Source organism: Calliopsis andreniformis, chromosome 2, assembly GCF_051401765.1.
Source record: "Calliopsis andreniformis isolate RMS-2024a chromosome 2, iyCalAndr_principal, whole genome shotgun sequence".
NCBI lineage: Eukaryota > Metazoa > Arthropoda > Insecta > Hymenoptera > Andrenidae > Calliopsis > Calliopsis andreniformis.
This window is the reverse complement of record NC_135063.1, coordinates 17077601-17092352: the sequence shown is the minus strand read 5'-3', so window position 1 is coordinate 17092352 and position 14752 is coordinate 17077601. Positions and strand designations below refer to the sequence as shown.

At 34.1% G+C, this 14752-nt stretch overlaps 4 protein-coding genes and 1 long non-coding RNA gene across 8 annotated transcripts; 3 read left to right on the top strand and 2 right to left on the bottom strand.

The window, feature by feature from the left end:
• Window positions 1-865: 865 nt before the first annotated feature.
• On the bottom strand, window positions 866-2245 carry Samtor (S-adenosylmethionine sensor upstream of TORC1). 2 transcript variants are annotated; one of them, XM_076392654.1, is made up of 2 exons: window positions 2072-2245; window positions 866-1907 (listed from the first exon to the last, which is right to left on the bottom strand). In XM_076392654.1, exons 1-2 carry the CDS (start codon window positions 2243-2245, stop codon window positions 984-986), a joined length of 1098 nt encoding a protein of 365 aa, XP_076248769.1. In that variant the 3' UTR covers window positions 866-983. The 2 variants fall into 2 exon arrangements, with proteins under 2 accessions (XP_076248769.1, XP_076248770.1); XM_076392655.1 differs by having other exon boundaries at window positions 866-1827; window positions 2072-2209.
• An 86-nt stretch (window positions 2246-2331) lies between these two features.
• On the top strand, window positions 2332-3476 carry Ubc7 (ubiquitin conjugating enzyme 7). The gene is made up of 4 exons (XM_076392658.1): window positions 2332-2473; window positions 2605-2686; window positions 2844-2962; window positions 3045-3476. Exons 1-4 carry the CDS (start codon window positions 2419-2421, stop codon window positions 3302-3304), a joined length of 516 nt encoding a protein of 171 aa, XP_076248773.1. The 5' UTR covers window positions 2332-2418; the 3' UTR covers window positions 3305-3476.
• A 1970-nt stretch (window positions 3477-5446) lies between these two features.
• LOC143188414 (uncharacterized) lies at window positions 5447-12322 on the bottom strand. 2 transcript variants are annotated; one of them, XM_076392645.1, is made up of 6 exons: window positions 12164-12322; window positions 11402-11539; window positions 11084-11274; window positions 9075-10985; window positions 8646-8814; window positions 5447-8566 (listed from the first exon to the last, which is right to left on the bottom strand). In XM_076392645.1, exons 3-6 carry the CDS (start codon window positions 11198-11200, stop codon window positions 8172-8174), a joined length of 2592 nt encoding a protein of 863 aa, XP_076248760.1. In that variant the 5' UTR covers window positions 11201-11274; window positions 11402-11539; window positions 12164-12322; the 3' UTR covers window positions 5447-8171. The 2 variants fall into 2 exon arrangements, with proteins under 2 accessions (XP_076248760.1, XP_076248761.1); XM_076392646.1 differs by having other exon boundaries at window positions 11402-11498.
• On the top strand, window positions 11945-12517 carry LOC143188422 (uncharacterized). Its single transcript, XR_013003521.1, has 2 exons — window positions 11945-12086; window positions 12173-12517. It is a non-coding gene; the product is annotated as an uncharacterized LOC143188422 (long non-coding RNA).
• A 186-nt stretch (window positions 12518-12703) lies between these two features.
• On the top strand, window positions 12704-14637 carry LOC143188418 (solute carrier family 66 member 3). 2 transcript variants are annotated; one of them, XM_076392657.1, is made up of 4 exons: window positions 12714-13630; window positions 13748-13970; window positions 14061-14181; window positions 14271-14637. In XM_076392657.1, exons 1-4 carry the CDS (start codon window positions 13485-13487, stop codon window positions 14402-14404), a joined length of 624 nt encoding a protein of 207 aa, XP_076248772.1. In that variant the 5' UTR covers window positions 12714-13484; the 3' UTR covers window positions 14405-14637. The 2 variants fall into 2 exon arrangements, with proteins under 2 accessions (XP_076248771.1, XP_076248772.1); XM_076392656.1 differs by having other exon boundaries at window positions 12704-13630; window positions 14061-14637.
• The last annotated feature ends 115 nt before the right edge of the window (window positions 14638-14752 follow it).

Sequence of the window (14752 nt, the reverse complement as noted above, 5' to 3'; positions counted from 1 at the left end):
TTAAATTTCCGTCGTTCCAATGAGTTGCACAAAGCAACTACATTCAACGATAGCATTACACAAGGCGGTATACACGTTTCAAAAACACGCGTCTACCGTACACACGTAGAAGTCGACACGGTTAACGAAAACCACGGCAAAACGATAAACCGTTCGACGAGAACCGTTCGAAAAGAAACGGTAGCGTTGCACCGTGCATCGGTCTCTCCGTTGTCACAACCGTCCAAGCTATCGTCGTCATCAGAGCCTCGATCGCGACTCGCGACTATCATCGCTGTGTCACGCGTTAGAGTCGCGTGAAATAACGTTTCATTTTCGATGCATTTTCCCTACCATGTCGTACGACTGTCGACAACGACGAACCAAAAATTTTAACCGTCACGTTCGTCCACTGATCGAAGAATCTTCTCTTCTCGTTCGTTCACTAATCGTTTACGTATTCTCTCGTAGCTGCTCGTAGCTTCGACTTCAACTAGACCACGAACAACCACGAACCACGAGTCCACGAATCACAAATCAGCAGCACAGTCGAATCGAAATGAAAATCGTATCGCTTAGGTACCTACCCGTTAGAGATCAACTCGATATGTCGAATGCACATATCATATAAATGTATGCATCACGTATATATATATATATATATATATATATATATATATATATGATATGTATGTACACATATGTATGCATACATTTGTGTAACCTTACCACTTAATTATTTTTATTCGCATCATATGTATACGTTAATGGAATTATACGCAATTTAATCGTATGAAATATCTCCATATAATATTCTAGCAACGATAGCCGTGTACAAGTTGCTGGCATTGTTTTATGGAAAATTTCAAATAGTAGGATAGGTATAACGAAAGAAAAGCAAGAATTTTCAGAAAAGTATTTCAAAATTTTAATAATTTATACTTTCTTATTATAAATTGTTTTCTCCACTCCTAAAGCTAGGAAATTAACATGTTTTTTTCTCTTCATGTTTCACCGAAAGGTAATTCATTGAACATAAAAATCATTTCATTTGTATCGTAATTCTCTTTTTCTCGTTGTTTAATTTCACCAGATACGTTACGAAAATCTTGGGGAATATAGATTGCGTTTTGATCTTGATACAAAGGATCATTCTTAGCTAACATTTGTAAATTTGCCCATCTTACTGCAACATGTTTAAACACACATTTTCTAAACATTATGCAATGTATATGCCGTAGCTTTTCATACTTTATTCTCATGAATCCTAATTTACTTAATACGTATCTCCACGATTTTATAAATTTAGCGTTCGCATTGACGTGTTTAGAGTCAGGACTTACAATGAAAAATATGCCAGACGATTCTAACAAATTATACGCCTTTTTGCAACAAATGTATCTCTGTTTTGAACATGGTAGATATTCTAAGAATAAAGAAAATACAACAACCTTGTATGAATTTTCTGCTAACTGCAAAATTTCTTGCTTATCGTCAGAAAGTATTTTTCTTGTTCCAATGGGAACACTTAAAAAATCACAATGTAAAACTTTGTCTGGAATACCATTTAAATCTATTGCAGTTACATCAAACATATTCAATGTTTGAAAAGGATTGTAACAACTACCTACATCTAGTAATGTTATTTCTCTGTTTGATTCTTGAAAAGAGATATCCAAACCCAGATGGTTTGTCTCGTTTTTAATATTGAAATTATAATTTACAAAAGGTTCAATATCCGCAAGATCTTTGTCCATTTTTATCCTAATGCTTTCTTCTCTCTCGTCGTATTTCTGTTTCCCACCGTTTAAAAAATACTCTTCGCATTGAGATTTGATCCATTCGATCCTGCAAGTTGCATATTCTGTATTTAAGCTATTTTCTACCCAATACGTGGTTGCCAGTTGTTGCATAGAACAAGCATATTTCTAAAAAAATGGACAATATTAATACGCTAAATCATTAGAACCCAAATGTTTCGATACTATTCTAGATGAACGCAAGAGTAACAATAAAGAATCGAACGAGATGAAAGTTATATGTATAATGAAAGTCAAATTGGCATATTTTAATGGTGCAAAATTGAATGAACCTGCAAAACATCTTTACGAGACACGTGACGCTTCCATGCGATCTCCGAACCATAATTCTGAGCCTCTTCTCGCAACGTAGCATGAGTAGTTTTAATAATATCCGCTAAATATTTATGTTCCTCTGTCGCCATTTGAAACGGTGTATTGACACCATTCGGGTCGACATTGTGCATACTGTAGCACAGCGCGTTACGAATAAATTGTTCCTTTTTTTTACCTTTGTATCGAGTAATTAGACCGGGTCAGGAATATGTCGAGCTCCTCGTCGCCGCTTTAACCTAATACCTACGTGCATACGTACCTACGTAGTATTCGTATTTACTTTTTTATATACCGATCTTCATTCATGACCGAAATAATGGCGGGTTCTGCGCTAAGACGATTAATGGCAGAGTATAAACGTGAGAATTAGATTTTAGTAATCATGCACCTTCACACTCTGCTACAAGTTTCGCATCAAAATAACACGCTTGCTTTTCTTCTCTGTTCATTTTCGAACGGTAATGTAAATTGAATATCGCGTAACTTGCAGAGTTAACCTTAAACCCACCCGAGGGCATTATTGCTGGCCCGATCAACGAGGAGAACTTTTTCGAATGGGAAGCTTTAATCACGTAAGTAGCGAAACGATAAACACATTTTGTCTTTTATTTTAAAAAGTAATAGTATTCCTGCTCTGCCCTTGTATCATGCATAAGTACGTTCTTTTGTTACGTGTTACGTTTTGTACATACATACATATGTGTATTCTCTCACACTGCCGGTTTACAGGGGCCCAGAAGGAACGTGCTTCGAAGGTGGTGTATTTCCAGCAAAATTGATATTTCCTGCAGATTATCCTTTAAGTCCGCCAAAAATGCAATTCACCTGTGAGATGTTTCATCCAAACAGTAAAAATTGATTTTTAAATTCATGAGATCTACACCGTGTTGTATATTATACCAAAGAATTTGTAATCAATTTGTTTTTTAGTTTATACAGATGGAAGGGTGTGTATAAGTATATTACATGCACCCGGTGACGACCCCATGGGTTATGAAAGTAGTGCAGAAAGATGGAGTCCAGTTCAAAGCGTGGAAAAAATATTGCTAAGTGTAGTAAGTATGTTAGCAGAACCAAATGACGAAAGTGGAGCAAATGTTGATGCTGCAAAAATGTGGAGGGAAAATCGTGTAGAATTTGAAAGAATTGCTCAAAGGTTAGTGAGAAAAACGCTTGGTATTCCACCTTAAATTCTGTACCAATTGATTATAAATCTGTAATCGAAATATCACGCGGTTCTGAGCAAAATATATGTTGCGTTTCAAATAAAATTTTATTTGAATTTATTGTTATTGCGATTGTAGATAAATATTCCATGGTTGTGTATATTGCATTAAGATAAAAGCATTGCCTGAAAGTGTATTCGTCTCAAAAAATGTATTTTATTCTCAACATTGCAGTAAGAACATGAGTAATCGAATACGTATACGTTTGTTTTTAGTCAAAAAAACTAGTTGGAAACAAAATATCTTTCTCGTATACCTACGCGAGCACGGTTCAAACGGAAATTATAATAACATTATTTGGTAATCATTATTAAGCGATTTTTCCTTGAATCATTGCATTCTTATTATGAAAAGTTGATTGCGTTTAAATGTTTTATTTTTTTACGTGGGAAAAAATTACCTAGAGTAACATTTTAAATGAATGTATCAAACATTTTCGAGGTACGATCGAGTTTATACATTTTAAAATTTAAATAAAAATTCATAGCTTATTTACAAGTAAACGAGAAAGCATCGTTAAAAATGTTTAACACGGCGATATCCACGATCTCTTAATGTAACTTTTTAGTCTCTAAATAAATCGTGCAGATGTTTGTTTACTTACTTAGGCTTTGCACATATTCTTGTACATACATTTTAAAAGAAAAGAAATCGTTTTAATCCGTGCTGAAAGCATGTCGTGTATTATCTTAAGTATTTACAAAATTAAAACACTTCACAATAGATTTTTGATTATCGTGCATCCTTTGCCTCTAATGATCATCGAACTTGGTAACAAATTAGATGAGACTAGAATCGATTAAATCATAAAAATACATAAATACATTAACTATATTGTTGGAGATATACTATATCGTGTATCGTTCTCGTACTCTAGTAGAATCATCTTTGGATCGCATTTTTCAGAAAGATAAAAAATATAAATACAAGTCTTCTGATGTAAAGTGATATTTATTTATAAACAATACTGAAGTCCAACTTAAAATGCAACGTTTATGACTAGCACTTGTCAGTTGTATTGTATAACGAACAATAATAAAGATCGATGTGTACCAAATATAATACCATAGCCAAAGTATAATATTGCCATCTCTCGAAAGCGTAACCCTTGAACGTTTGTCACATATGCCTATTAATATTAGATTGCTGCATAAGTTCTGTCCGTCCATGCTCTAACGTACACCTGTTTATAGTTTATAGTTTATAGTTTATAGTTTATATATATACGAAAGCCGTGGCGAACAGAATTTATGTAGCAACCTGATATCTATGTAATTCAACGAAATTCATTTTTTACCTTATTCAGAAACGTATTCGCAAATTATTTTATAGAATGAATACAATAGAAATGCGATATTCAAACTTTTTGATGAGAATTCAAATCAATATTGTACTTTGAATATAATTCTAAACTTTGGTATGTAATAAATAAATTATTACTCTATGCCAATGACATCTTTTGTTATCAGTATCGATTGCACAAGTATCCCAATTAAATATTCGATTGGATTATGCATCTTCATGATCAGATTCAAATGTGTTCTGTTTGGAAGAATGCTTATATTTTTTTCGAGGATTTCACAGTATCTTCCGATTACTCCTAAATTTTCTCTCTTTTTCGGAGGATGTACAATTTTATTACGAATTTTTACACATTAACAGTAATATCACATTTCATTATAAGAAGTGTACATTGAATTTTTAATTCATTCGTTTAGTATACTTTCGCTCGGAAAGCATTATAAAAGTACAAAACTATTCATGATAACACACTTCTCCTTCGATATACGTATAAATTTTTATGCAAACGAATTATTTTTTGCATTAATGTTGTATTAATGTATGGACTTTTCAATGATGTTTGGCATAGAATTATCATATTTTTTTGTTTTCTTTTTTTAAAAAGGTTAATGTTAATAATAAAATATAATTAAATAAAGCATCGATACTTTTCAGTAACACTAATTCCTTCGTAAGAATACGTATGTGCAACTTATATTAATGTAAAATACATTTGTTTATAAAATGGTATTACTCCTGCTTGATGTACCTCCTCCCTTTGTGACTGAGGTATCGCGGTGCTTTTAATCGGTAAGTATACGCACATGCTTCACATATATTTAGATCCATTCTTAGATTTAGTCTCCTTAGACGATTCGGTAATGATAATTGGTATTGCAAAACCTACCACGAGAGTATTGAGTATAAAATTTGTCTTGTGTGTGGTATTATGATGTTCATAAAAGTGCAAATGAAAAATGTCTGAGCAATACGATACGTAGTCAACGCTATTCCATGGTCTATGAAGCTGCACGGGGAAAATAATTTAAACATGCGTTAAATGGAAAATATTTCAATCAATATGTCTAATGCAACAGTCGGTACACATTCTGTACAAAAACCATCTCTCTCCTTGGAAAATCTATTTTTATATTAGCGTTTCTTGTATAGTGTCCTGACCTAACATTAAAGAATACAAATTTCTTACAGTAGAGTAATGTCACTATTTCTGAAGATGAGATTGTACGCTTCTTCAGGAATGAGACAGAAACAAAAATATATATCGTTACGGTTTACTAAATTTTATGTAAAACTTCTCGACATTTTCGTCCATTTGGTTATTCAAAATTGTGAACCTCCTCCATTTAAGAACCTTTTGTTCAATTTATATTAGTTCTTAAACATCAAGTTATGAGCTAAATTTTACATGTTGATTGTAAATAAAGCATAATGCGAGAATTGAATTTTTACAAAACCTTATCTATGTAAATAGAATAAAATTAATTATAATACAGCTACGTTCGATTGAGTGCATTGCACAATGTTATTCTGTTAAATTTATCTGAGCACAAGAATAAACGGTAACTTCCATTACCTGGATTTAACCATATAATTTAAGGAATCAAAATTTCATAATTTATCATTTTTACATACATAGCACCAGCCGCTAACCAGTTTTAACAAAAGATATTTTCACCTGTCAAGGTAGATATTAAATCTTATTATTTAGTTCAAAATTGACTATTGCAACAAATGCAATACGATGCAGAAAATTGTACATTATAGTAACGATTATTACTCCTCGTACATTAAAGGTAGAAATCACAAAAGCATACCTAGCTAATGTATCAGAAATTGTAGATAAGTTTAGTAGAACTCAAAGCTTATTTGGCAATTTAGTAGTACTCTACGAAATTAAGTAGTATGCAACGTGTATGTATATTGGTATAAAAAGGCTCTTCGATCGCTATGAAGTAGCATACATATATATGTTATGTAAATCAAAGACGCAGAAAATCCAAAGTATCTCTTACCCTCGGAAACGATCGCTCGTAATTATAATAACTAATAAGAAAATATGATCGATCAGAATCTTAAACAGAAACTGTTGCTACTATATTAATGATTCCGTTAATTCGTTAAATATTTCCATTGATTAAGTTAATCAGTCTGTGGCAGCTACATCTAAACTTAAGATGCGATTCAACTCTGTAAACTGATTAATTATTGGAATTTTCTACAGTTAAAAGACAGGGTATAACTGATTTATACGAAATGCGTTCCATCAACAAATAGGAATTGTAGAATCTGAAGGGTAATTCTGTGCATCCAAGTAAGATGAAAATGAAGAATGAAGAAATCGCGTTCTAGACCCTCGTTTGTTAATTATAAGCGTCTAAAGTCGCACCGTTGCGGTTTAAATTCCATCACACCTAATTCGCGGACAATGACTATGATAGTTGATGCTCTTTTCCCTTTGCCTGACCGTTGCTGTCACGAACTTTGTGCTGGTAATAATGTTGTCGCATGATTTTTCGAGTTTCGGGCGAATTTGATCTGTTCTTAAATGCCTACACTAATTGATAATAAACGAAAGCTTCACCGCAATTTCGATATTCTGGATTTTCATTCTACATTAGTTTAATGTACCTGAAATCAATCTTTAGATTTTTCTCCTATCTGTAGTCAGACACACTGCATGTCCGAGAATGAATTCTAAATGTAATGCTATCCTACTTTGCCTTTTTTTTCGTAATTGTTTGCAGGTGCTGCGGCATATATTAGAAACTATACACCAATCTTGTATTCTTCATTTAATGGGAACGAAATGCTGAATATAAGAAGATACAGATTGACTATATTTATATTGTTTTTTTTTTTTTTTTTAACTGTATTAAAACGCTTATGTAAAATCTTATAAGAATCAATATAACGTGTAATTGAATACTTTCTGGCGAAAAGATAATTCATTGTTACTTGGAATTCAATAAAAGCGATAATATTTACAAGTTTAATGTACGTCTGAAAGTAGCTATGTAAACTGTATATGGCACCCAAGAAGGAGTTGTTCAATTACATATATGCATCAGTATAAATGAATCAGTATGTATGTTCATTGCGTTAAATCGTATCATAACGTGGTCTGTTTAAAACAAACAGGAACTCTAAAGTATAAACAACTAAGAAATTTGTAAGTTAAACGTGCAAAGACAAATCGAAAATAAATTATCAACGAATTTTACTTTTCGTCTTTTACCTTTGGGCACTTTTATGCGAATAACTACATCGTTCATAATCCTATGTATGACCTGCATGGAACGGATTACCCTTCTTTTCAATGAAATGTCATATGTTATTGTTAAGATTGTTGAGATGAATCTATAACACATGCAAAAACTACCAGTCAACTTTTATATTCCATCATGATACTGTTTACTAGAATCATAAGAAATAAAAGCTGTACGAAATGATGCGTTTTAAATGATATCTAATATGAAACGATACGAAATATTTACAAAGACGAAAGAACAGAAGATTCATTATTTGTACCTCACGATAGGCCCTGTGGCGTGAAACAAATCTTCTCTAATTCACCGGTCGAAGAACTGACAGGAGATTCAGCTCTGTCATCTTGTTCGGCTAATTGCTCGCTGTAGTAATGTGGCGTGCTCAGATAATCGATGAGCCGTCGTGGCAAAGGTAGAGTTGGAATAAGATCCCTGCGTACCATTTTTAAAATAACGAACCTGCATGTATGTTGCAGGCTTTGAACCTGTTTAAATCTCGACACCGGATGGAGAAGTTGTACGCGCATCGGACCTAAGACTGGTCGTCGATGAAGAAAAAACAGATAACGTCCGCTACGCGAATGTTCTACAGCGTTTTCGATAAAATCAACAATCGTATGGGATTTGAATTTCGTGCAACTTCCAAAGCTGAAATTACCTGTATCGACGAGACAAAAAGTGTACGTTAAAATACATAGACGTTGAAAGAATCGTTTCGATGAAAACATAATAGTTACCTTGGTCGTGCTCTATTCTTACGTGTCGTACGCAACTGTTGAGTCTAAAGGATAAGGAGAAAATATAATGGTCATCGCTACTGTCTCGCACAATGAATGACCCATCTGGTTCATTTGAAAGTATCTTCTCTGCAGCCTCACCAGATATTGGGCCCCAATACCATCCGTACTGTTTTAAACATAATTTATTAATCGCAACATCAATTAATCCTAATTAACCCCTTTGTGACTAATAGAATATATATTGTATATTGGCACGTCTCGCTTGCGCATAACGCGACGTTGCGTTAGAAGCCTCCTTAACTGTGACGAGGCAAAAACGAGATAGAATAAACGATTCTCGAGACGATCGTTCAGCCACGAAAGAGTTAATGTATGTATAAGCATATGGTCAGTATATTATTATTTAAGGAAATATAAATTACGTACATCTTTCACTTTCTCAATACTAGCAGCAAAATCCATGCTAGTATCTTCTGTCGGTTCATCCTCAACTTTTGATGGAGGCGCAGGTATTTGTTGGACAGAAGTTGGACTCTCGCATTTGGACACTACTGTTGTAAGTGCATCTTCCGCTTGTTCAACACCTACATGTCCATTACTTTTCGGCAACGGCGGTAATGCACGCTTAAAAAAAGGTAGCTTTTGTACAGAGGAATCTACCTCCGAGGTAGTAGTAGTAGTAGTAATAGTAGTAGTAGTAGTAGTAGTAGTAGTTGTAGTAGTAGTAGTAGTTGTTGTTGTAGTTGTAGTAGCAGTAGCAGTAGTAGTGGTATTATTATTATTAGCATGTTGGTCAGAATCGACGCCCTCCTCTTCTTCTACAATCTCACCCTGTACAATGCTATTTCGTTTCTCTACAAAATGGTCCGGAGAACCCAAACGCCTGAATCTAAAGATATTACAAAGTGTTTGCTTCAAATTTAACGAGAAATTTCGTTGACTCTTCTTCATTTTTTCCCTTTCAGAATCAACTTTCTCCTTATGTGGCTCATCTTTTGCTTTCTTATGTTTAATACTAACAAACGTATTCTTTTTATGCTTCTTAACGTTACCATTATTATTGTTGTTGTTATTGTTGTTGTTGTTGTTGTTGTTGTTATTGTTATTATTATGAATCAGTCCATTGCTATTTTTGTTTGAAATTGGAATATCCGTCGGCACGTCCGTGTGAGGATTACTATACCTATTGTTATTATTTACACTAATACCTTTTGGCATTGGAAAGTTTATGGGTGTGTGACTTATCGGAGCCTTATTATCGCGTTTAATTTTATTTTCACTAGAATCACTGGAACTGGAATATAATGTTTGTAAATATTGACGCACTTCGTGTAAAGTCATATGAATTGGCTCGCCGATATTATGCATGTGGCTGTTAGATGTTCGAGATCCATGTCGGCCAGAAGTTCCTGGTACACTGTGACGTTTCCCATTTCCACTTTCGTTACAACATACATCGGATAATAGTCTCTGAGATTTAATAACATGGGTAATAGCACGAGGCTTACCGCAATAATGTCTTGCCTGCTGAATATGGGCTTCTAATTCGCTCTGAGAACTAGCGGATACATTTCTTCTTCTTTTGCGATGATGTCTATGACGTTTAGGCCTTTGCGGTGTTCTGAGGTCATGCAAAGGTCTAACTACATCTATTGGTACAGTGTAAATGTCAGAGTCGAAGGGCACATTGTACATGTCGCTGATTTCACTGGTTGTCAGAACATCGTGTGACATAGCAGAAGTTATGAAACTGCTATCGTCCACCTTGTGACTCAAACCTGAGGTATTTATCGAATTATGAGAACTGGATAAACGCGAGGAAGCTAAAGAACATCGTGAATTTGGACGATTTAAAGTGTTATACGGTGTGATCAACGTAGTAGCCCCTTGACATGGCGAAGGAGTCAATAAATCCGTTGCCCAAAGACGTTTCGGGTTGTGTATGCTACGAATAATCACCGGTACGTTGTTCGTCGCAGGCGCTATTCTTCCTTCGGGCCATGATATCCTGCAAGATATTATTAACGCTTCCTCAATCGTAGATTGTACAAAGCTGTCCGCGTAATCGTCTATCAATCGCGAGATTTTTTGTCTCATTAATCGTGCGTAACTAAGAATCGGTGCTGACGAAGATTCAGAGTTAGGTGGAGAGGGACTGTCTTGAAATTCTGGTGGTGGCTTAATAGCTACATCGACCACTTCAACTTCTAGTTTTCCATCCGCATCTGGCCAACCTGGTCCTTTCTTTAGCGTGTTGAAGTTTTCACCGCACATACCATCCGAATAATCGAAAGAATCTTGTGACAAAGACTTACTTTCTATATCACTTTCTTGCATCTAGAACAAACAGAGAACGTTTTATGGAATCATAATGCATATACATTTTAGTCATTAATCTTATTTAAATATTAACAATGTTCCATGCTAAGTTATACCTCGATTGCAAGATGCGCTCGTACAGAATCGCTAGAAATGGACCCTCCAATTCCGCTGCTACCAAGTTCACTGAGAGGTCCAGTAGCGCTTAAAGAACATGATGGCGGAGAGTCCATCTCAATGCCTTTAAATTATTCGTTTGCTAGAGGATTTACAGTAGCCAAAACTTTTGAAAGTTCCACATTATTCCCTATAATGTTACAAACAAGTTTCATTTTAGATGATCCAGGTTAGATGGATATATTTTTAAATCTTGTAGAATAATTTTATAAATAGTTTGTATCTTTGACTTCGATACCCATGAAAAATACTGTTACCTGAAAATAGCAATTACGAGCAATGCGCAAGTGTTTGATGACCTTCATGTTTAGATATGTGGTTGTACTTTTCACATGGTCCATTCTGAATATGAAACTGCAAGGACATTTAAAGAACACTTATGCTCTAGTATACTTCTGAAACCGAAATCGATGTGTTACAAAACTTTTTGTGACTATTAATTAATTGGTCAAATTGTGAGATTAAAGTGATCGTTTACGTAAAAAAAAAAAAAAAAAAAAAATCAATGATACTTCTTGAGAGACAAAAATATGCAATGCGATTTAATAATTCTCTAATAACTTGTTAGCTTTCGATTCCTCGATGGTAGAACGTCGTAGAGTATGTACCTTACATCTCGAGGAGGAAAAACTGAAAAGGACTACGTGAATGCACGCGAGCCAAGAAATGTTGGCAAGAGAGATACTTTTACGAAAAATATTCGATTTTTGATACTGTCAAAGAATATGTGGTACTACATACGATACATACATAAGCAATGAAAGGAGATACGTTGAAGTTGATTTCGGAAAAAATTAAAACGCACGTCGGTACAGTACGGATAAGAATCACGACATTCTTCGGTGTGATTTATCTTATAGCTATCTACTCATAGAACGAAATGTTCGAAATATCTTGATCAAAGTGCAAGTCGTACGATGACGAATACTTGAACATATCCCGGTAAGGTTGATGTTTGCGTCGTAGATAGTAGTGAACTACATTTGACATTTCGAAAATGAAAAATCCAATTTACGTACTTGTGCTAGGTTACTTGCAACGCGATTGTATTCGCAGAATTTTCCCCGATGAAGCAGCGCATAGTAAAATCATTCATTGTTATCACATAACGTTCTCGCGACCAGACAAATCGATATTTAAAAGTCAGAACACGAATCCTTCACGTTACGGTTTACTCCATGTCAGTTCTGTTCCCACATTCCGGCTGTCATACCCGAGGAACAGTTCCATTCGAGTACTTTCTAGGATCTGTATGTGTGTATGCATATATGCTATACATAAGTGTATGTGCGCGCGCGCGTACATATGCATATATATATATATATATATATATATACCTTCTATCGTTCCTTCGGTACTAGCGGCGTCTGCTCGAAGTCCCACTTAACTACATTTTTGGCAGGATGAGTACAAACTTATTCGAAATTCCCTATACATACCTAGTTCCGACAGAATAAGTGCAGGTCTCTATTTACCTTTTAATAAATGTCCCTAGACAAAATTTACTGAAATGTAGACCAATCTAGATAAACGCGGTATTCGATCATTCGATGACACTACGGTCACGATCTGCTCTAGCTACATCGCTGTTTCTTTAACGTGCTACGGCGTGATGACGGTACTTCAGTGCAGCACAGTCAACGATTCCGAATGCTGTTAGACCTACGGTTATGAATTCTAATTACATTAATAATGTATGCATATTCATTCTCCTCGTAAACGCGATTGCGCAAGTGTAACACATACCTGAGGGCGGAAGCTTTTTAAACAAGAGATTATAAATTATGTAGTTATACTGAGCGCGTGTGCACATACATATACGTGTCTCAGCCTTAATGGATGTGACACATAAGTATCTCCTACTAAATCCAAATATCAACAAATTTACATCGAATTATACGAAGAAAAGTTCTTTGTATATACATATGTACATACATTGTGTATCACATGAATTGTGATTACAACATTGTACAGTTCTCTATTGAACATCCCGCGGAAATGCATAAACGTATTGCTCGTAAATGAATTGTTCAAAATCACATATAATAAAAATATCAATAGTTTTTGAAAGTGATAACATTCGTAGAATTTGATTCAATCAAAGTGTTTTCTGATATGTCTGTATATTTTTTATACATATGTAAGTTTTATTACACATGGAATTAGTAAATCTTTCGGGAATATGCCACGTACTATTTGATAAAATTGTATAAAATTGTATTTATCATTTACTGAATTATGCAATAAATGGGTATACATTGCAATGAAAGTGAAATTTGTTTTGCACAATGTATGAAGTAAGATAGATATCAGAATAGAAGGATAAATGATTGAAACAGTATGTTGCTCCAACAATTAGCAGATTTTTTGAGCCTTTTAACAATAGGCATGTGTTTTATTTTAAAAATTCCACAAATTCTAAATTTGCTTTCTGCCAGATCGGCTGATCAAGTCTCAATAGCAGGTCTTTTATTGGAACTAACTAGGTAAGCTGAATTTGTATTATTACATATGTGTGTAGTATGTACATATATGTATATATATAGAATATGAAGAATATGCAGAATATGTATATTTCTAATTTCTAATTCCAACTATTCTAGCTATACAGTGATGACTAGTTACAACTATGCAAATGGCTACTCAATATTGTCGTATTTAGAGTATCCTGTTATTCTTCTGCAAGAGTATATTTTAATTTTTCTCGTCTTAAAATACTTAAATAAAATTAACACATTCTCTATTCTAGTCACGCTATTATACTTTGCCATAAGTACATGTTTTGTACTGCAGATAATTCCAAAGGTTGTTCTTACTTTTTTGACGGTTAGTTACTTAATATCTAGTAAAAATGTAGATGAATGATAAATTTTGTACCAGATATAAATAATTAATGAATTTTTTAACGATTTATAGCCAGCGTGCACACCGATTTCTCTCTCTAGCAAAGTCGTTCAATTACTTGCGATTTTTCGAGCCAAGAACGCAGATACAGTGTCACCAATTACTTGGTTTATCTCTGCTTTTACTAATCTGAGTGAGTCATCGATATTGAAACAAAGACAGCTGTCGATATTGAGAACAGTCCAAACGAAACAGCATGAAAATATTCATTTGAATTTTCAGCGAGAGTATTCACGATATGGATGGATTCGGCGGATATGCTACTCCTAGGAAATTTTACTATTTCTGTTATCTTAAGTTCGAGTATCATGTTCTCCGCTATTTATTATAGATGTTATCGAGTAAAGCAGAATTAGAAATTTTGAAAAAAATGTTCGATATTCGTAGTGAATGAATTGCGAAGTTTCCTATACTCGTGTCTGTAATAAATACATAGCCTAATCAGAGGAAAGAAAATATGAGCGCCATAAAATGTAGAATGTTTAATATTTTATTCATTTGTTGAAATGTATGTATACATACAGATATACCTACTTGTAACAGAAACGTTGTTTAAATTAATAAAGAATTGCACATATGTATCTGCTAATTTTTACATGTAATTAATTCATTAACGATTTGTTTTCATAGCGCCATTTTTTATTCCTTTACCTCTTCCTATATATTGTATTCGTTTTTATGCAAATAATAATTCTGATTAAAAT